Source organism: Microcebus murinus, chromosome 18 (assembly GCF_040939455.1).
Source record: "Microcebus murinus isolate Inina chromosome 18, M.murinus_Inina_mat1.0, whole genome shotgun sequence".
Classification (NCBI taxonomy): domain Eukaryota; kingdom Metazoa; phylum Chordata; class Mammalia; order Primates; family Cheirogaleidae; genus Microcebus; species Microcebus murinus.
The window spans coordinates 50,427,311-50,447,454 of NC_134121.1; the positions used below are offsets into that span (position 1 = coordinate 50,427,311).

A 20,144-nucleotide genomic window follows, 5' to 3' on the forward strand; every position below is an offset into this window, starting at 1 on the left:
TAGAGACAGAGGTCTTGCTCTTGCTCGGGCTGGTCTCGAACTCCTGACCTCAAGGGATCCTCCCGCCTGGGTCTTCCAGAGTGCTAGGATTACAGGTGTGAGCCACCACTCCCGGCTGAGGCCTGATCTTTTCATCGGCCCCTTGAAGGAGCCATGCCAGAGGTTCCTAGTGAGAAATCACCAGATCTTAACTGAAAGCATCTCTTGCACCCTGGCACTTTGGCCGCATTCAGACACCACTTAAGATCTGCGGGTAACAAATGAGTTGTGTCCAACAATAGGACACTATTAAGATAAGCGGTGATATCTCTTTTATGCAGTCATTAAAAATTATGGTTTTGAGGAATATTTAGAGATGTGGGAAGATTCTCATGATGAGAGCACAGGGACAGAGATATTAAGCCATACCCCCCCAACATGGGGGGGGCACTGAAATGTTACTTGTGCTGTTCTCTTGGATAGTGGGATTTTTGGCAGACTTCTTTTACTTTTTTGTATATATCAGGGTTTTTTTTGAGGTAAAATTTATTAATCTTAGATTTAGGAAAGTATAGGTATTATATTTTTTAATGGACCACAATTCAATTTGTGGATCCTGGGTCTCCCATAGGGGTTCATGTGTTCCCAGAATACTTGTCAGGGGACAAAGTTCAGGATGTAGGTCTCTTCAAGCCCCCCATCATACAGCTCTGAGAATAAATTGCTGGGGCAAAGATCTGCAAATCTTTGATTGCAGATTTCTCTGTTTCTGAGGTTACACCAGCAGTTTTGTTGAAAGCTGCACATTTAAAAATATCTGCATCAGGTATATCTGCCCCACCTTCCCCTCTGGATTGGAAGGTTCCCGAACAACCTTTCCTCCCTTCCATTCCTCCTCCTGCCTCTCATCTCTAGGGCCAGGCAGCCAGGGGCACTACATTGGGTACCAATGCAGGCAGCTGCAGGCACGTGGCTGGTTCTGAGCTCCCCATAGGGTAGCCTGCCCTGCCCACTCCCCCATCCCTGAACCCCTTTCTTCTCCCAGGCATCTGCTTGGTGCCAGCTCCTGTGGTTCCATATTAGGGACACAGAAGAGGACCCAGTACAGTTTGGGGATCCCAAGGGGCTGCCCACCACCTCTCAGCAGCCTGGGGACACTGCAGGTAGAATTGAATGAGCCCCAGCAATGTTGGGCCTGGTGGCCAGGGCCTCTCCCAGGTGGAAGCCACATGGTCGGACGACAAGTTTCTCCCAAAGCAAAGTGCAGTGGGCACAGGCACCCGATGGGCCTGGCTCTCAGAGTGCTGCCTCCAAAGGCTGTTCTGGAGCAATCCATTTTGGGAAACTCCTTGCCTGTTGTTTGTCAACAAGCATTCTTGAACACTCACTCTAATGCCAGTCGCTGAGCTGGGGTATTCGTGAATGCATCCTTGTTTAATTTAAACTTTAGTTCATTCTTTCGACAGCCCTGGTGGGAGCTGTCACCTTCCTCACTTGACCGAGGAGGGAACGGGCACTGAGAAAGGCTGGGTGACAGCCTAGCGCTGCCCCTCTGTGAGCAGAGGCCGGGCTGGGTTTTGATCTTGATCTTGATCTTCCTGGCCCTGCACCAACTCACTGCAGCTGCCGGGGTGTGGGCGGAGGAAGACTCCCCGGAGCCGACAGTCCCTGTGTCGCGCTGGGCCAGGCTCTGGGCTTGTTCTCCCGCTGCCTGTCTGGTTGGATTCCGTCATCATTCTGTTCCCAAACACGGGGACACAGGCTCCTAGGAATGCCTTCCGCCCTCCCCCAGGACAGGGGCCATTTTCCCATTTCCTTTCTCAAATCCCCACACTTCTGCTTCTGAAACTGCTGGTTCAAAAGCGAAGAGGAAAAAGGCTGACACCTAAACATGTTGCAGGGAAAGGAAATGCTGAGAATAAATGACTCAGTTTTCCTAACACACCCACAGCCTGGATGTAAGTGCCAAAAATGTGCTGTGTGATCTTGCACCAGTGGCCTCACGCTTTCTGTGCCTTAGTTTCCCTCACTGTCCAGATGAGTGCAGGGTTTCTCAGCCTCGGCGTTATTGGTGTTTGCAACAGAGCATTTCTTGCGGGGCAGTGGAGTGAAGGTTGTTTGGTGCATTGGAGGATATCCACGCAGTAGAGGCCAGTAGCACCCCCTTTCCAATCACAACCACCAAAAATGTCTCCAGACATTGGTAAATGTCCCCCAACGGTGCAAAATTGACTCCAATTGAAAACCACTGGGTTAGCGATATCTCCCTTTCACGGTTGTTATGAAAATTCTCCAAAAATCACTTCCTTCCTCTCATCCTTCCTTCTTTCCTTCTATCCCCCTCCCTCCCTCATTGTGCTCGATCCTTCTTCCACGATGAGCAGACCGAACAAGATGATTCCTAAGGTACCTGCTGGTCATGATAGTCAATAATTGTGTGGTTCTTGTTTGGGTTGAGGCACGAGCTCAAGCCTGCCCTTCCAACCTGGAAGGTAGTGGTTCCATGTTACAGACAGCACACAGGGGCAGTCAGGGCTTATGGCCACCACATGTAGATGTGTCCACTCTTGGGGGCAAAGGAGGGGTGACATCATGCCCCGGCTGCATGGACCCAGGTCTGAACTCCTAGGGGCCAGGTCTGCCCATGGGCTCTGTGAGCAAGTGGCTCCTCCAACCTGGGAAGAAGGTAGTGTGGCCCCATGATACAGGTGGGGCATCTGGAGCTGAGAGAAGGCGAGACATAATGTTGGAGCTGAAGGTGCGGCTCAGGACACACAGAGGTTGACACAGTCCCAGATGAGGGGGCTGAGACGAGCCAGCTCTTCCCCAGTTTTCCTTCCCCCTGGGCTAGACTACATTTCCCATCTTCCCTTGCTCTTTGTCGTGACCACGTGATTGGATTCTGGCCAATGGTATGTGGACATAAGGTGAAGCCACAACTTCCGGGTCCATTGAAATCTCCCACAAGACCCTCTACCCACGAGATCATCCACTCCCTCTCTCCTCCATCTGCCCACTGGATGTCAATGCCCAGGGCAACCCTTGAAGCCCGTGCTGAAGATGGCGGAGGCTCTGTGGCACCAGCCTCTGAATCCCTGCATGACCCTGTGGAGCAGAGAGCGCCCCCACCTCGCACAGCTGAGAGGACTTCACACGAGTGAGAAATAAACTTCTGTGTATTAGGCCATTGTAGGCTTGGGGATTGTGCAGGGTAGAGTGGGGGCTACTGGACTGGGGGAATGCTCTGAGCTGCATTTAGATTGGGGCACTAGAACATCTATTTCTCTTCCTGTGGATCCAATGCTGCAAGTCACGGAGGCAGAGTGTTCAGTTGAACTACATGACCATGAGAGGTGGTACCAAGTCACCAAATGCAGACTGGCACGGAGGCCACCCAGAACGGCTGCAAAGCTTGCACTGAGCCAGACTTTCCCCAGGGCTAAGAATAAACAGGAGACACGGAAGTTCTGGCACAAGGTGCCAACTCTGAGCCATACTGGCTACCGGCTGGTGGAAAGATGAGCTTGGCCGGGGGGCAGTCGTTGGGGCCAGGCAAAGGCCTGTGCTCCCCTGGTCCCAGGGCCTGGAGGCTCAGACCATCTGGGAACATCGGTTTCCCCAGGTGCCTGTCTCAGGTAGGAAGAAAGAAGGTTAAAGGCCAGGAAGAGGAGTCAGAAAAGGCTGAAGTGGCTCTTGCAGCCGCGGGAGCAGGGGACATAGGGACATTGAGCCTCCGCACTCTGGCTGGGACTGGGGTGGGAAAAGCCTCTATGGCACCCAGGTTCTCTTGAAGAAGACCCAACAGTTTGGTGCCTTCTGGTTCTAGGAGGAGCAGCAAAGCCTGTGGCTCTTGGGAGGAAAACTCAAGGCCATAGTCCTGAAAGCAAAGGCAACATGCAATTGGGAGCAAAGTCCCCTGGGCTGCAGCTTGGGCAGAACTGGGGGAGGTCACTGACTGTCACCCTCCTCAAGCCTCCAAGAAGGGAAGGCTGACATCCAGCCTGTGTCCCCCTGCAAGGGCAGCCTGGCAGTTCACAGCAGGTGTCGGCTGGGGCTGCACAGTGTCAGAGGGGCCACTCTGGTCCCTCTCTCCATCCCTTACCTCACTCCTCTCTGTGGCTGGAGGCAGTGGTAGCTGGCTACCCTGCCTGGGATTGGGTGACTTGGTCCGGTGACAGCAGGGGGAAGCCCATTTGGCCCCTGGCCTGAGCCACACCCTCATGGCTTTAGCTGCCATGAAGCTCACATTTTGGTGCTTGGGCTCCTCTAATTCCTAATCTTAGAGGGGGAAGGAGGCTGGTGAGCGAGCCTTTTTAAACACCATGGGGCGACTTAGGGCCTCCACCTGTGTTCTATGAACACCTGGGGATCTGTCTTCCAGCTCTTCACTGGAGAACAGGCACCTGTGGTCACCGACCAGAAGCCTAAAACCAGCCAGTGGTACTGGGGAGGTGGCCAGTGACCAGGAATAAAGCCAGAAAACCCAGCCTTGACCAGACAAGAGTCTGCCTCCCCCCACCCCCAGCTTCCCTCTTCTCTGGGGGGGGGGAGGGTCCACAGTGTCCCCAGCCCCAGGGACACTGTTTACCCTAAACGCCCACAAGGACTGGATGGGAGTTCATCCCTGCCTTCCCACATCAAGAAGAGAACACTTTAAAAATGTTTTTATTTAATTAAAAAAAAGACAGAACTTACAACCCAAAACCAGTAGTAGGTATAGGAGTCACAGGTGCTTAACTGCGGAACACACGGGGCGGGCAGAGGGACGGGGGCGGGCACAGGCCCCCACTCCCGGGGGGCGCGATGTGCCAGGTCTGAGGGGCCGCGGGAGGAGGGGGCGACCCAGAGCCGGGGCCCCTGAGACAGGCCGGCGAGGGGGAAAGGCTGTGAAGGCGTCTGAGGTGGTTTTGCTGCCTGCTCTTCCTCCTCGTCCTCCTCCTCTTCCTCGGTGCCTGGGTGGGCCCTGCGTGCTCTGCCTGGGACTGGGCTGGAGGTAGGACTCAAGGGGACACGGCTCTCTCTACGGAGTGGCGGAGACTTCCGGGGCGGCGGGGGGAGGAGCGGGGTGTGGGGGCGAAACCAGACGGCAAGGCTGCCTTGCCCCGGAAGGAACAGGGGACGCGTCTTGGGGCCTCGCCGGGCCAGGGGTCTGCAGGGGGCGCTCCCTTCCCTCAGCCTGGTCACACGGTGTCATGGCGCGGAGGTGGCGGCGGGGACGGGGTTGGCCGACCGGCAGGGGCAGCCCACAGGCTCTGAGGCTTCAGCGTTCGCAACTTGCATGCTCGCAAGGCCACACAAAGCCGACCTCGCGGGAGCCGAGGGGGCCCGGGGGCCTCCGGACCCGACCCGGCAGTCGGCTGGGGCCGCCACACGGGGCGTGTCCTCTCCAGGGGGCGAGGGAGGGTGGGAAGGACGATGACGTCGTTACCAGGCCACAGGGACCCCGGTCTGAACTCCTAGGGGCCGAGTCCGCCCACGGGCTCCGTGAGCAGGTGGCTGAGGTAAGAATTTGCTCGTCACTTCTCAAGTACGACAGCTACTGGGATCACAGACGACCGTCCAAGGTCTGATCGAGAAGTCTCAAAAAGTAAGAAATGATTTATCTTTAGAAAGCATGTTTTATATAAAAGAGGGTAAGTTCCATGTTCCAGAGAGTTTTTCTTCCAAACCTGGACGCATTTCCACGCTCTTTGATTGTTTCTGGAGAGGATGACGACAAAAAAATAAAAATAAAAAAATGGTTGGAAAACTGTGAAACACAGAACCCACTTCCTCAGTTCTGAACAAAGTGCTGAGATTTCCCTCTTGGGGGAGGAAGAAAAGCCCAGCTCGGCCCTTTCACCCACACTTCCTCCACTGCGTCCCGTTAGGTGGTGGCAGAATAAATTACAATAATAGGAGGTGCGGGACTTGTCGCTGCTAGGCTTTTTGAGATGAGGACGTGAAAGGAACTCGCTCTCCTGGCATTGACTTGCGGTAAATGACGATTCATGATCACCCAGGAAATGGATGTTTGTTCTCTGATTTTTCTTTTTTGGTTGCTGTTCACCTAGTCAGGGGTCTGCACCCTCCTCCCCTGGGACCCTCCCCTCCCCCACTCAGGGTACAGGGCTGCTCCTCAGGTCAGTGGGGACGGACACAGCAAGAGGCCACGTGGCCGCCTTTCCTCCGACTCTCAAGTCCAGTCAGGGTGTCTGTCCTGCCCATGCTGAGTGAGGTGGAAGCTTCCAGAAGCAGGTAGGAGAGCCAGCGACAGCCCCCGGCCTTCACCTCAGACTCCCCCGCAGTCCCCGCGGGAAGCGGCCCCAGGACAGCCCGGAGGCTGAAGCACCAGTTGGCCGCAGAACCTTCTCTTCAGGACGACTGTTTGCAGCCAGCACAGGCCACGGCCAGAGTGCCCGAGACGGGGCGAGACGGGGCGGAGGGGCAAGCTTGGGCGTCCTCATTTCTGGCTCAAAGACACAGGAACTTCAGGTTCAAAAGCAGCTGATGGGAGTCCAGAGCCCCCCTGTGCCCGGCGAAGCCTTCCGGTGGCCCAGCGCCCAGGCAGGGCGGGGAAGCCCCGAACTCCCCGTTCTTCTGGCAAAATTTGTTTCCAAGAGGAGATAATGGCTCGATTTTGTTTTCCCGAGTTGGTCAAGGCCAATGCAGCTCCAGGAAGGCTCTTGGGCCTCCTGGGAGATTTCGGAAACCCTGGGGCATCAATCCAATCCCCCCACCCCCTTTTGGGACAAAGGCAGCCTCCAGCTTCTACCGCAGCCCCGAGTCCAGTCTCCCGGCGCGTCCCTCGCTCGGAGCCAGCCCACGACACCTCCTGGAGACCAGGGAGGGCCGCGTCCGGCTCGAGCTCATTGTCCGTCCGTCTTAAGGATCGCATGCCCTCCTGTGTGACACAAAGAGCCGTCCTGGGCAGGCCGGAGCTGCAAGCGGGGTGGGCCTCACACGGGGGTGGTCCGCCGGTTCAGCATGCTGACGTGGAAGCCTTCCTTCAGGTCCTGCTGGAAGAAGTCGTGCACCTGCAGGAAGCTGGCCTCCTGGTCGGGGCTGTAGCTGGCGGCGGTGGTCACCTTCAGGGGCTCCCTGGACAGCGTGTACATGGACAGCTCCCCCATGGGGATGGCCCCGGTGATCTTCAGGCCCACGGGGGACGCATCCCTGGACGGCGAGGCCTCGGTGGACCTGGAGCTGGACCTGGAGCGCCGTCGCCGGTACCTGTAGCTCGGCATCCTGGCGTACGGAGAAGAGGAAGAAGCCTTAAGGAACTCCCGCTTGGTCTTAAACCTCAACTCTTTATTTTTCTCAATGTAAATGTTTACGGCCAGGACGCCCACGGTCTCAGCCACGATAAAGGACAGGGCTCCAAAGTAAAAGGACCAGCCATAGTTGTAATGGTTCTTTTTGTCTTCATCTCGCTTGTCGCTTGGGTCGCCTGTGTTGCTGGAAATGTAGACGATGATGCCTATGATGTTACTGAGGCCTGAAAGGGAAACAGGGAGAGGGGCCGGGGAGGGAGAGAGGCAGAGGTTAGACCCAAGCTGGACCAGCAGGGCAGGGACCAGGCAGCCGTTCCCCTGTTCTGCTTGCTGACGTCTCCTCGAAGTCCTTAATTTTGAATGGTACAAAGTCTAAATGAGGCAAATCATACAACACGGATTTGTAACCACCTGGTTCCCCTCCCGAAGGCAGCCACTGTTATCTTCTTTCTTACGTCCTTTCAGGGAGAATCTCTCTCCAGTGCACACACATACCTGTGCTCGTCCGTGCGCAACATTCTTGGGTTTTTCGCTTAACTGTACATCTGTGACATCATTCCACATCGGGACACAAAGAGCTGCCCTGTCTTTCTAACTGTGTGGGGCACCCCCATACAGATGTCTAACCAGGCCTCTGCTGGGGGACGTTCAGGTGGCTCCTGCCCTCTGCTGTGACACTGCCTTGGACGTGCTTGTGTCTGGCGTTGCACACGCACATGAAAACACCCGTGGGGTGCAGTTCCTGAAGTGAAACTACGGGGTCATGGGGAACATGCACTGAAAAACCTGAAATACACTTTTATTTGGGGATAATTTCTGATTTGCCCAAAAGTTGCAAAGAAAGTCCAGTGTAATCACGGGACCAGCCATAACTAGGCTCACTCTGTTGATAACAAAGTGTCAGGTTACGTTGTATGTGTGACAGAGCCAAAAACTGCATGTGTAGCCAAGGCATGGGCAACAGAATAAGCTCTGACCTCTAATGACACCCGGAGCCAGTCAGTGATCCCTCCCCTCGGAACCAAGAAGACTAGAACCTGACCGTCAGAACTCTTCCGGAAGTGAGGGGTCTGCTGCCCAGACCTGGGGTTAGAACCCACGTCAACGTCCCTTACTGTAAATGGTCAGATTGAGGGCCCCTCTCAGACCCAGCCAAGCCGACATTCCTAAACCCTCTCCCTCGCCCTCTAAGCCATACACTTGCCCCCAAACTGGGGGGACAGGTTTGAACCCGCCCCCTGTCTTCTTGTTGGCTGGTCTCGCAACGAAGCCGTCCTTGTCTCCAAAGCCAGCGCCATGGCACTGGCTTCTGGGCACGTCAGGCAGTGCCCGTCACTAACACAGCCCGTGGATGTCGCCTCAGTTTCCCTAGAGTTAGCATCTGTGTTACCATGGAGCACTGGCCACAGCGAGGAAGCCGACCCTGCACATCACTACTAACCTGGATTTGACCGGGTGTCCACTAATGTCCTTTTTCTGATGGGTTAAAGGACCCCAGTGTGGGGAGGGGGAGGAGGGGGTCTCCTTTCACTACCACTCGGTGCTCTGGGCTGAGGGAAAGGCAGGAAGGACACAGGACCAGCCAGGAGGGAGGCTCATGCCTCTTCCCAGGAGACCCCAGCGCTCCCCTTCCCAAAACACACGCCCCACAAATGCACCCCCACACGTACACACCCACCCCGTCCTTAGACACACACACACGCACACACACACACTCTGCACGTCTATTTATGGCGCTGGGAGGAAATGACGGCTAAAGTGGCGTAGAAGAAAGTGCCCAAGGGCCAGGTCCTCGGCAGAGGGGGCCGGGCACCACCGCCACTGGTCTGGCCACGATCGCCACTGCTGGCAAGAATGGACTTTTTAGGATGCAGAGACCAGGTGCAGGGATGACACTCCTGGGCTGGCGAGTCTGGTGTAAGATAACAAGATGCTCTGAAAGCGAAAACACCGTTGGGACAGTGCAAAGGGCAGAGAATTTGGGAAAGAATCACGAGCTCCGTAACATTTCTTGCACTTAGTTTCTGGAAAGAGGCCTCCTGTCTCTCCTCTCAGGGACCGTGCTGCGCCTTCCTCTGACCTCCCTGGGGCCGCTGACCCCCAGGAGCTAGGAAAGGGCTCTGCCATCAGGCACCCGGTCCCCTGCTGGACTGGCTGTGAGCCACTGACCAGCTGTGAGACCCACCCCCGGCCTCTCTTCTTCCACGTGTGCAGTGGCAGGCGCGCATTCAGGTGTCTCTATCAGGTGGCATGTCACTGTCACCCTGACCTCTGGGGGTTTTCCTTGGTCACACTGTCCAGGGGCAGTGGGCGTGGCTTGGAGGTGCGGCTTCCCTTCGGAGCAGTGAGGACGGCAGGGGCTGCAGGGCTGTCTCTGCCAGGCACGCTGGGCTTCTCGGCTTCCCCTGCGCGGCGGCCACACACGCCCGCCCTGGGCCCTCGCCCTGTCTTTACCTGGCCGACTCCCTCAGGTCTTGGCTTCGCCCTCCCCCAGGATCACGCCCCCCTGGCAGTGGGGACCTGCGTGGCCCCAGCTCCTGCCCTAGCGCTGGCACCAGCTGGGCAGCCCGGGCGGCGGCTCACCTGCAGCCACAAAGAGGATGCCGGCGCTGAGGACGATGTTGTTCTTGCGGCTGTAGATCCTGCCGGCGCCGATGCACAGCCCTCCGAGCAGGAGCAGGATGGTGCTGAGGATGGGGAAGACGCTGGAGGCTCGCACGACGCCTGGGCCCGGAGGGGACAAAGCAGAGAGCGCAGTAAGACCAGCCGCCCGCCCTCCCGCGCAGGCGTCTCCCAGGAGCCCTGCAGCTCCAGGCCTTTCCCTAGGATCTGAGGTTCCCGGCAGGACCTGGAGACGGACAGTGGGCGGGGGCCGGGGGCGTGGGGACGGCTGGGCCAGACGCAAACGGTGGGTGACTACAGGTCTGCTGCTTCCCTTCCCGACACCGCGTGGCCTAGAGTCCCGTGTCGCTGACCCTCTCCCCCAGCGTGGGCACCAGCAGGGCCACGATAATAGCCACAAAAACACTGGACTACGTGGCAGCCCCCGCCACACCTCACAGCCACGAGCCCTTTCACGGATATGGTCTCCGTGAAGCTTCTGGAAGGCTGGGAAGCCATGTCCATGGGAGGTGGCCCTCAGTGGTCTCAGTGGTTGAGGGCACAGGCTTTGGCCATGGGTGGGTCTAGGTGTGGGCCCTGCTCTGTGACATCCTGGCTGTGTTGCCTTGGGTGAGTCCCTTCCTGCTCTAAAACTCAGTTTCCCATCTGTGGAATGAGGCCCATCATAGCGTCAATGTCCTGCTGTTGGCTTTGCTTGTATGAGGTGCTGAGTACAGGGCTCTTCCTAGTGACATTTTATCTTCATCATCATCATCATCATGACAGGTGACAGATGAGGACGTGGAACCTCACAACTTGCCGGAGGTCGTGGGGGAGGTGGCCGGGTGTAATCGGATACTTGTGGACTGTAATATACAACAGAACTACCCTCATGTCCTTGTTCTGCCACTGACTAGCTGACTGGGGACAGCTGACTCCAGTGACCACCTCCGCCCTCTCTTTTATAACCTGGGGACAGTAGTAACAATACCTACCTGCAGGGGACTGAACTGTGGCTTCCCCAAAATATGTCCATGTCCTAACCCCCAGACCTGTGAAGGAGACCTTATTTGGATTAAGGGCCTTTGCAGATGTGATTATGTCAAGAATCTCAAGATGGGCTCGCCTGGGTTGGATCGGGTAGGCCCCAAATCCAATGGCAAGTGTCCTTAGAGGAAGAAGAGACACAGGCAGCAGAGGAGGCCCAGAGGGGAGGAGTCGTGTGAAGACAGAGACAGAGGCTGGAGTGACACTGCCACAAGCCCAGAGAGCCAGCGGCCACCTGAAGCGGAAGAGACAAGGAAAGGTCCTCCCTGGAGCCTCCAGAGGGAAAAGGGTCCCATCAACACCTTGACTTTGGCCTTCTGGCCTCTGCACTGTTGTTTTAAGCCACCCAAGCTGTGGTCACTCCTCGTGGCAGCGCTGGGAGATGAGCCCACCCGCAGAAGGTCACTGCGAGGAAACGCAGTGCACAGCGGGGGCTCTGGCTCCCCATCCTCTGCGTCAGGTGGGGGAAGGTCCGGCAGGGAAGGGGCACGAGGACCAGCCCTGGGCCCAGCTCCCCCCTACCCCCTGCACCTGCTGTTCCCCCGCCCAGTGGCGATCCCGGCTGCCTGGACTCCTGGTGGCCAAAGCAGGGGACAGTGAGCCGGGGAGGACTGGCAGGCGCCACCCTCCTGAGCCAGCTGAGCTGGTCTCAGCCCCTCAGCCCCTGAAGGCAGGATTTGTCCCCTTCTCTGCGAACCCACCCGTGTGTGCCTGCTTCACAGAGAGCGGATTGTCTGGGGACATTAAATGAAGTTCTTCTCTGCGGCACCTCCTCCTCCCCGTCCCTTTGCCTCTGGCAGCAGCGGGCTCTGGGAGGAGGGTTCCTGTGTGCTTCTGAGACATGCCTCTGAGCCGTGCTGGCCAGAAAAGTCGGGATCAGTCCCCTCACCCCGCCACAGTGCCCTCGTTCTGCAGACAGGTCAGAGGGCCCAGAGAGAAAGGAGACCAGTTCCTCAGAGCCATCCATCTGCCCAGGCATGGACAGTGGTCCAGGTTGGGCACAGAGCAGGTGGCTGAGGGATGAATGAGGCTGAAGTCCAGCCCAGGCCCTGCTGGCCACATCAAACCTTGGTGAGGATCTTTGTCCACTTGGAGACCAGACACTTCCTCCTAACTCACCCTCAGGTACACTGTGGACTCCCAGCAGCCCTGACACCGGCAGTATGTAGCACAGAAATTATCCACCTAACTGGAAATGTGGAACCAGGAAAGGGGCGACAGGCCCAGGCAAGATGAGTGGGACCCCTCTGGCCAGCCAGGCCCGGGGAAGAGATGACAGGCAGGATGTGGGGTAGTGACCTCCTAGAATCCTGGGCTGTGACTCTGCAGGAGTCCTGTGACCAGCAGGAGCATCTCGAGAGCTTGGGGGCCTTCAGGAAGACCTGTGACAAAGAGCGCCAGCCTGGCTTTGCTGGAAGGCTCCAGAACGTGCGGCTGACAGGAGACCTCCTTCTCAATTATCACAGGCTGGGTGTGAGCAGCACAGCTTTGGACCTGCCCGGGCTGGGGCCACCTGCACAGCTGAGCTGCCCCCGAAACGGCTCTCCTGTGGGCAGCCCCACCATGGAACCTTCTGTCACCTTCTCTAGAACACCTGTTCTCCCCAGAATGCCAACACCATGAGGGCAGAGCGCTGTTTTGTTTGCTGCTGTGTCCCACGTGTCTAATACAGTGCCCGACACGTCGTGGGCCCGCAGTGACTTGTTAAATGAGTGAATAAATGAATTCTCATGACCCCTCACCCCTTGCACACATCGGCCCCCAGAGATCCCTCCCTCTCCTGTGCTTCTACATATTTTTGGGGTCCGCAGTCTGGACGGACAGAGATCAGAGATGGAATACTAAGAATCCCGGTGGCCTGGGAAACACAGGATGTCCATAGTAGCCATGTCCTTGGCCTTTCTCCAAAAATTATTTCCCTCCCCCGACTCCCAGCTCCAGCTCATGGGCACCTGTATTCCGGAGGTAAAGGCTGATCAGAGACACATGCAGAGCTCGGTTCCTGCAGCCACTGGGTAGAAACGCACCTCCCTCCCAAAAGTCTGCTCTGCCCCGACAGCCCCCAACTCCGCCAGTAGCTGGAGGCCACAGGCCGGAAAGCCATCAACCTGTGTCTTCCGTCGGCATCTCTGGACTTGTTAATGAACCGGCTGCTCTCCCCACTGCATGCACTTACGGAGAACATGTCCTTCCCAAATGAGCTTTAATTGCTGTTGTGCTGTCACCTTCATTCTGTTTGGGAAAGTCACTGTGCAGCCCTCCCAGCCTTGCGCCTCCTTGAGGACCTGCAGCGTCTCATTCCCTGTCCGTCCCTGCAGACCCTCAGTCCACCCTTCCCTGCCCTGCCCTGAGCCCTGGGAGGCTGGGGGTGTGGCCCGAACCCTTGGGTGTCGGTGAGGGTTGGGCAAAGAAGGGCAGATTCTGAGTTAGGGCTGGTTTCCAACAGAGTCGATCCTCAGCTGGACTGAGCACCAAGGCCCACTGTGGATGGGTGTGTAGGCCACGCACTGCACAACCTGAAGGACATCATTTATACCTTCATCCACGCAAGTGACATCCCTAGAGTTGTGCAGTATGCAACGCGCACAACCCTCTGTGCCGGCCCTGTGGGAATCTCATTTGCTGGGTTCAAGGTGGGCCCAAGGTAAGCAGAACCAGAGGACAGGCCAGAGGAAGAAGAGAAGGTAATGGGAGGATGCACATGAGGCAGAGCTCTGGGCAAATTATTTCCAGTTCCAGGCCTGGCCGGAGCAGCCTGACACTGCCCCAGGCTCCATGGGAACCGCACGCTGTTCTGTTTCACCAGATGACTCAGAATCAAAATCCTTTCTCTTAGGAAAAACGATGCACAAGCAGGTGCGGAGTGAACTGTGCTCCCTCCGAGGGCGCTGGTATCGATTCCCCATAAACGAGGCTGGCCTGAGCCCCAGAGGTGCCGCTGGGAGTAGCGCTTTGTGTCTCGGCTAACGTGAAAGGGGAAAATGACCTCGAAACGGGGCTGTTTTTTCCATTTCCAGCCTCCTCCTCCGCAGCAGCTCCCTCCTTCCTCCCAGTGAGGTATTCACAGGACCAGGGATGAGATCTGGATTGAGGGTGTGGGGCTGGGTTTGTCTTTTAGGGTTCAGCATGTGCTGTGACTTCCAGGTTGCAGTCTGGGAGCCCCACCCAGCCACAGGACCCAGGCAGGGTCAGGGGCTCACGAAGGACTTAGGGCCCCTAAGTCCATCAGAGGTTGCCCCTGTACCCTCCTCCGCTCCTGCCTCGGCTGCCCAGCACCCCACCAGGCTGTCTTGGTGTGTGACTTTATCTGATTTTCCAGGGCTGGAGTGCTGGGGAGTGTGCGGGGGAGGGGTGAGCAGGCCCAGCCCTGGCGGGGCAAAGTGCAGGGGGTACCACACCCCTCAGGGATGCCTGTACCTTCAGCCTCACTCCCCAGCCCCAGCCCCAGCCAATCAGCAACTCCGAAGCTAGCCACGCCCAGCAGCCCAAGAGGAGCGAAGCCACGCCCAGCATCCTCTGCTCTCGGTCTCCCCAGGGCATGGGCCCCTCAGCCAAGTGACCCCACCAGGACACCCAGCGTGCCACGTGGTGTTGGACAAAACTCCATTCTTCCGTTCTCGGAACTCGCCGCTTGTGAATGCAAGAGTGACCACGGCCCCTGGGAAAGGCGCCCTCTCCACGCCCACAAGGTCCGTCTTTCCTCCAGCTGCCGACCCACCACCTGTCGCCCCCCCCCCCCCCCCCCCGCACACGGAAAGGAAGCCGAGGCCTTTGGGCCTTCAGACACTCACGGAGGAGATATTCCGAGCTGTCATGGTCGTAATCATTGTCCTCGGGGAAGTGGTTGATCCGGAAGCAGTGTCCTTTGTAGATCCCTGGAGGGAATGAGAGGGAAAGAGCATCGTAAACCCATCCCTCCTGCGAGGCTGTCCCTCGGGGACAGGGAGGGGAGGAAGGCCGGCTCCAGTGTCCCCAGTCTGGTGGTGGCACTGGAGAGAGACACACAGAGGATGCACACAGGGGCAGATGTTCCCCAGAGGTGACGGTATCACTTGCGGTCCAAGTCTGGACACCCAGGAGAGTAAAGGGTCACTCCCTGAATAACTGCGGGGACAAGGGCCGCTAAGCAGAGCTGCCCTGAGCAAGCAGGACGTGGGACCCCCTACCAAGGGGACTCTCAGCTTCATCGTGAAAAACAACAAGGAATTTGCCGGCTGGGAAGGGGGCGCAGGGCCCTTCTAGGCAGAGCAGTGAGGCCGCAAAGACGAGGGCGGGGCTGGAGTCTGCCTGTCTGAGTCTTTCTCTCTCTAAAACCAAAGTCTCCGTGAATCCCTCCTAAGGCGCACAGCTGGTGCAGAGTCCAGGCCCTCAGCCCAATGTGATTGAAGGAAGACTACATGGAACGTGAGAAACTTCTAGAAGGGCTGAGACCATGTCCTGCTTGGTTTTCTCCTCTCTACTCTGAGAAGGGGCCCTCACAGGGTGGGAGGCAGGACCCCCTGGGTAGTTTAGTAACTGCAGGAGGACAGGCCGGTCCTCCCTTCCAGAATCTTCCATTCAGCACCCCCTGTCCATCCTCTGCTCCCCTGCAGTCTGGGAATGCTCAGCACAGAACTGGACACCAGTGGAAGGGGGCACGGTCACAGGGTGTCACTGTCATGTTCTGTCTGTGCCAGTCAGGCCCCGCATGGCCGGGTCAGCCTCCTGACCTGGGTGGCCCATGCTGGGACTGTTTCCAACTGGGGCCAATTCTTTTTCTGAAGTGGTTGCCAAGCGTCCCCCTGGCCTTAGTCGGTCAGGAGCACAGTCTCGGCAGCGAGGTCTGCGCCAGGCGCACGTCCGTCTCTGTGCTTCCAATCGGGAGAAGTCCCCGGTGAGCTGGCAGCAGGTTGCTCTGCCACCCGGTCACCAAGTTGCTGGTGACCAGACGGCTGTCCCTAAACCTCCCTTCCACTGGCCCCCTCAGCTGCTGCCCCCAAAGTACTGGGATGCTCAGTAGCAGCCCTGTTTCCTGAAGCCCACGTGGGTGGGCTGGGCCTGGCCAGGGACAGCGAGGAGACAGAGCGAGGGGCTCAGAGGGGCAGCCTTGAGGGGGACACGCTTCGACAGCACCCTCTGTGCAGCATGAGCAACATGGGAAACCCCTCGGTCTCCCCATCTGCAGGATGGGCATCACCCAGCCCTTATCTCCCAGAGATCTCAGGAGAATCCCACAGGGAACACTTGAAAGTCACTTCAGATGATTATTGGCCCACGGTGGTGGCTTAGGGGAGGTTTGCTGCCATTGGACCCAGAAATCACCCGTCCTCTCCTCTTTCATGAGCAGCTGAACTGGTGGAGGACCACGAGGGTTTGTGAGCAAGAGGAACAGCACCCCTGGGGGAGAGGTGGGGACACAGAGGCCAGCGAGGGCCACCCACACCTCCCTCATTCCTGGTCCCACACCACAGATGTCCACGGACCTGGAATAAGGATTTTCCCAGACAGGAAGGGCTGGGGATCTCTCCACCACTCCTTCCCTCCCCCACACACTCCTTTTTTTTTTTTTTTTTTTAGCTACTTTATGGGTCTCAACAAATTACCAAGTCACATATGCTTGTTGGGACAAGTCAAACATGAAGAGGTTGAAAAAGAAAAAAGTAAATAATCTCTTTTTCAGATTTGCTCTTTAGCGGAAGAACGCTAAGTTTGCTATTAATATGTCTTCCCACATCTGCCTTTGTATGTTCACCTGTCTACATACACACACACACACACACACACACACACGTATGTGAGGTCCTCGTCTTTAAAAAAAATTACACTTTTCCTGAGATCACTGCAGATTCACATGCGGTTGTAACAAATAATACTGGGAGCATCCAAGCACCCCCTATACCTCGTTCCCCCAACGGAAACATCTTGCGAAACGACAGTCTAATAGCCCAGCCAGGACACTGACACCGATACACTCAAGCCTGCACGGTCACGTCCCCACCTGGACCCCTCCCGTGGCCCTGTCGCAGCCACGCCCACTTCCCTCCCACCTCCTTCCCTCCTTGACCCAAGGCAGCGCGAAGACGTTCTCCATGTCGGTAGCTCTGTCATTTCGAGAATGTTCTACAAATGGAATCATACAGCATGTCACCTTTGGGGACTGCTGCTTGCGCCTGGCGTAACCCTCCCGGGATTCATCCAAGCTGTCGTGTGCTTTGGCAGTCTGTTCCGAGTTATAGCTGGGCGGGATCCACAGCACGAGTGCACGGTTGTTTGTTTAATCACTCGCCCCTCGAAGGACACCTGTTGTCAGCAGCTATGGCCAACACGCCAGCAGAGGAGAGCAGCACGAGTTGTCTCTGGCCTCGTGGAGCATGAACGAGATTGTTCTCCGCCCCAAGAGCAAAGATTTTGGGATATTTCCCCTGAAAGGTCAAACACCTTCAGCCGTTGCTTCACTGATGGCTCCGTCCTCTGGGCCTGCTGCCACGCTCGGTGCCCGAAGCACAGCTGCCACCGCCAGCCCAAAGTGTAGGCCACCGCGTCCGACCGGCCCGAGGCACGCGGGCGCCGCCCCTGCCCGTCCCTGGTCCCCTCGCTTCACTTCTGTTGATGGGACCTGGTGTTACCGTGGGCTCGGCCTCCCGGGACTTCCTCTCAAGAGTTACTCACCTCCCCCCCAGTCTGTTCTTGTGGCGTGGGGTGTTTAGCTCTAAGGACGTCACATTTATCCCTGTCAAATTTGATTTTGTTAGTGTTGGCCTAAGGCATTTAATAGGGAGGAAATTAATGGCTGATGCGAGAAGAGAGAAAACCATTTCCAACCCACTTCACACGTATTCTCGCTCCACAAACTGGCTGTTCGCTGTGTTATCTATTACGTGATATTTAGGGTGGTTAATTGTTTGGGGGTGGTCGTGCGGCAGGGACACTGAGGCGCTGGGGAGGGGGCGGGGGGCTGTCGCTGGCCTGTGCTCCCAGAGGCGCTGCGGCCATCGCCTTCCTGAGGGTCAGGAAACTACCCGAGTGAGGCCTCGTTAGTCACACGGCTTCGGGCAGACTGTTCCCTCATCTGTGAGACCCAGGAGTCGGCCCGAGGGAGCCGCCCGCGCCGGGGTTCCAGGACTGCTTTGCGGAGAGGCGGCCCGGGCGTGCGTGCAGCTCACACGCCGCGCGTCGCGTTAGTGTCCGGAAAGAAACAGCCCCAAACGTGCCCGCTGTTTTATTTCTGGGCGACAGGTGAATGAATGATCTTTACATTTTTCTTCTTCTTCTTTTTTTTTTTTTTTAATTTTAAAGAGATTTATTCTGAGCCAAATTTGAGGACCATGACCCGGAGCCACTGCCAAGAGGCCTTGGGCAAGTGGACTCCTACATTTTTCTTCTTTACACTCTTCTGTGTTTTCTGAATTTCTTACAATGTCTGAAAATGAACCAGTAAAAGAAACTTAAGAGACTGGATTCTTTGATGCGAGGTGAGGATGAGGTGTCGGGTCTGAAATGCCCACCGAGGCGCTCAGCTGCTGGGCGAGGCGTGAACCGAGGTAGGCGGGTGGGTGGCGCGTTGGCTTCTCCTGGGTGAGCCCCCGAGTCTCCTCTCCCCCCAGCACCTCTGTAAAGGTCATGCCCTGGGGTTAAGCCCCCAAGAATAGTCGGGTGACCAACCCCTGGGACACGGAGGGGGGCCGCCCCAGAAACACCATCCCCGTGTGAGCCCTGGGCTCAGGCTAGCACGTAGGACTTCCAGCGTTACAATCAGGAGAGTTCTGGGGAAACCGGGGCAGGCGGGTCACACTCTTAAGCCGTTTAGGGGGCGCTGGCATCTGACATAAGCCTCCATAATGGGCCACCTCAGAGGCCCGTTGTAATTAAGGGACTCCTGGAGGAAAGACTGTCAGAGGGCGACTTCATAATGGCAGTCGTTCACGTAACCCTGCATCATTTGCATTTCCATAAGCGTCACCTCATTTGATGCTCATAAACATTAACAGCTGCCAGGGTCACCTATGGAGAGTGTCCCCGGTATCTCTCAGCCCACCTTTCACCCCAGCGGCTCGCGGCTGCGGCAGCCACCTCCATGCAGGTGCAACCTGCTGACACCTCAACTCAGCCGCACCAATTATTTCTGGCTTTCTGCCCCCGGCGCTGAGCAGGCTGCCGGCGGGGAGAGCTCTGCGCCTGTGCACGTGCGTCTGGAAGTTCGGGGGATTAACAACCCCCGGGGCCACCTATGAGCCATGGAGGACAGGGCGGGAGCTGGTGGATAAATGTTCCCAAACTCTGTCCCTTGGATGGGCCAATCTGAAGTCCATTCCCCACTGCTTCCCAAGGGGTGGGTCCTGGCAAGGCCAAGCCAGGTGATGATCAACTCCACTCAGAACGTCCCCTGCACTGGCTTCCCCCTGCCCCATGCCTGTTCCCTAGGTTGGCCACCCCAGATACACCACCTGCACGCAAGCCCCGGGCAGGCTGAGACGGCGGCCAAGGTGCTGGGCACGGTCCACGCCTCAGCCCATCCCATCCCTACACCAATGCTCCCTTGAAGATGCAGGGAGGAGGCCTGGGGATAACAAAAGACCCAAAAGTGTCTCTGCAGAACGATCAGACATTCTACACTACGCTGAGGAACAAAAATCTTTTTGGCCCCATTTGACAGAAGAGGGAAAGTGAGGCTCAGGGGCACCTGGTGTGCATGTGGAGTGGCGGTGCCTGAAACCCGCTTCCTGAATCCTTGTCCAGCTCGCCCCTCACTGCCATGATGCTCCTGCTTTTCTAAGAACCCGCAGAGGGGTGGCCCGGCTGGTGGTCCTGCCCGGGACAGAACAGGAAGCGAAAGCAGATGGCAACCAAGAGCGCCGGGTTAGCGTCCGGACGGCTTCCCGACGGTGAAGGGGAGGCAGCGGGGGTCTCCCGCCTTGGGAAGGGGATCGGCTGGGGCTGTCACAGCCAGGGAGAAGGAGGCCCCAGTCGCCAGGCCCCTTTCCGACCTAGGGTGGGATGATCGTGGATATAAAGCAAAAGGCACAAGCGGAATACGAGACCAAGCGGGACCTTTTCTGTTCACTCATGCACCATCCGTTCACCCTCAACAGATCTTCAGTTTGCTCATCATTCATTCACTCATTCACTCATTCCCTGGCAGCGTTTTCATAGAGCACACAGCGATGTGCCGAGCAGAGCCCGAGTAAGAGCCTGGCCCTCTCGGAGCTGCCAGTCTGGGGGACAGCTGTGGACATGGCAGGAGGTGCTGTGGGCTAGAAGGCAGGGGAAGGGACCTGAGGCATTTCA

The 20,144-nt window shown here is 57.2% G+C and overlaps 1 protein-coding gene across 1 annotated transcript in view; it reads right to left on the reverse strand.

Moving 5' to 3' along the window:
• Positions 1-5,325: 5,325 nt before the first annotated feature.
• The window catches only part of CACNG4 (calcium voltage-gated channel auxiliary subunit gamma 4), a 51,461-nt gene continuing 36,642 nt past the window's right edge, over positions 5,326-20,144 (reverse strand). The window contains exons 2-4 of the mRNA XM_012747496.3: positions 14,672-14,755; positions 9,816-9,956; positions 5,326-7,456 (exon numbers count right to left, since the gene is read on the reverse strand). Coding sequence (XP_012602950.2) covers positions 6,918-7,456; positions 9,816-9,956; positions 14,672-14,755 — 764 coding nt within the window. The 3' untranslated portion in view covers positions 5,326-6,917. The remainder of the gene's footprint in view (positions 7,457-9,815; positions 9,957-14,671; positions 14,756-20,144) is intronic.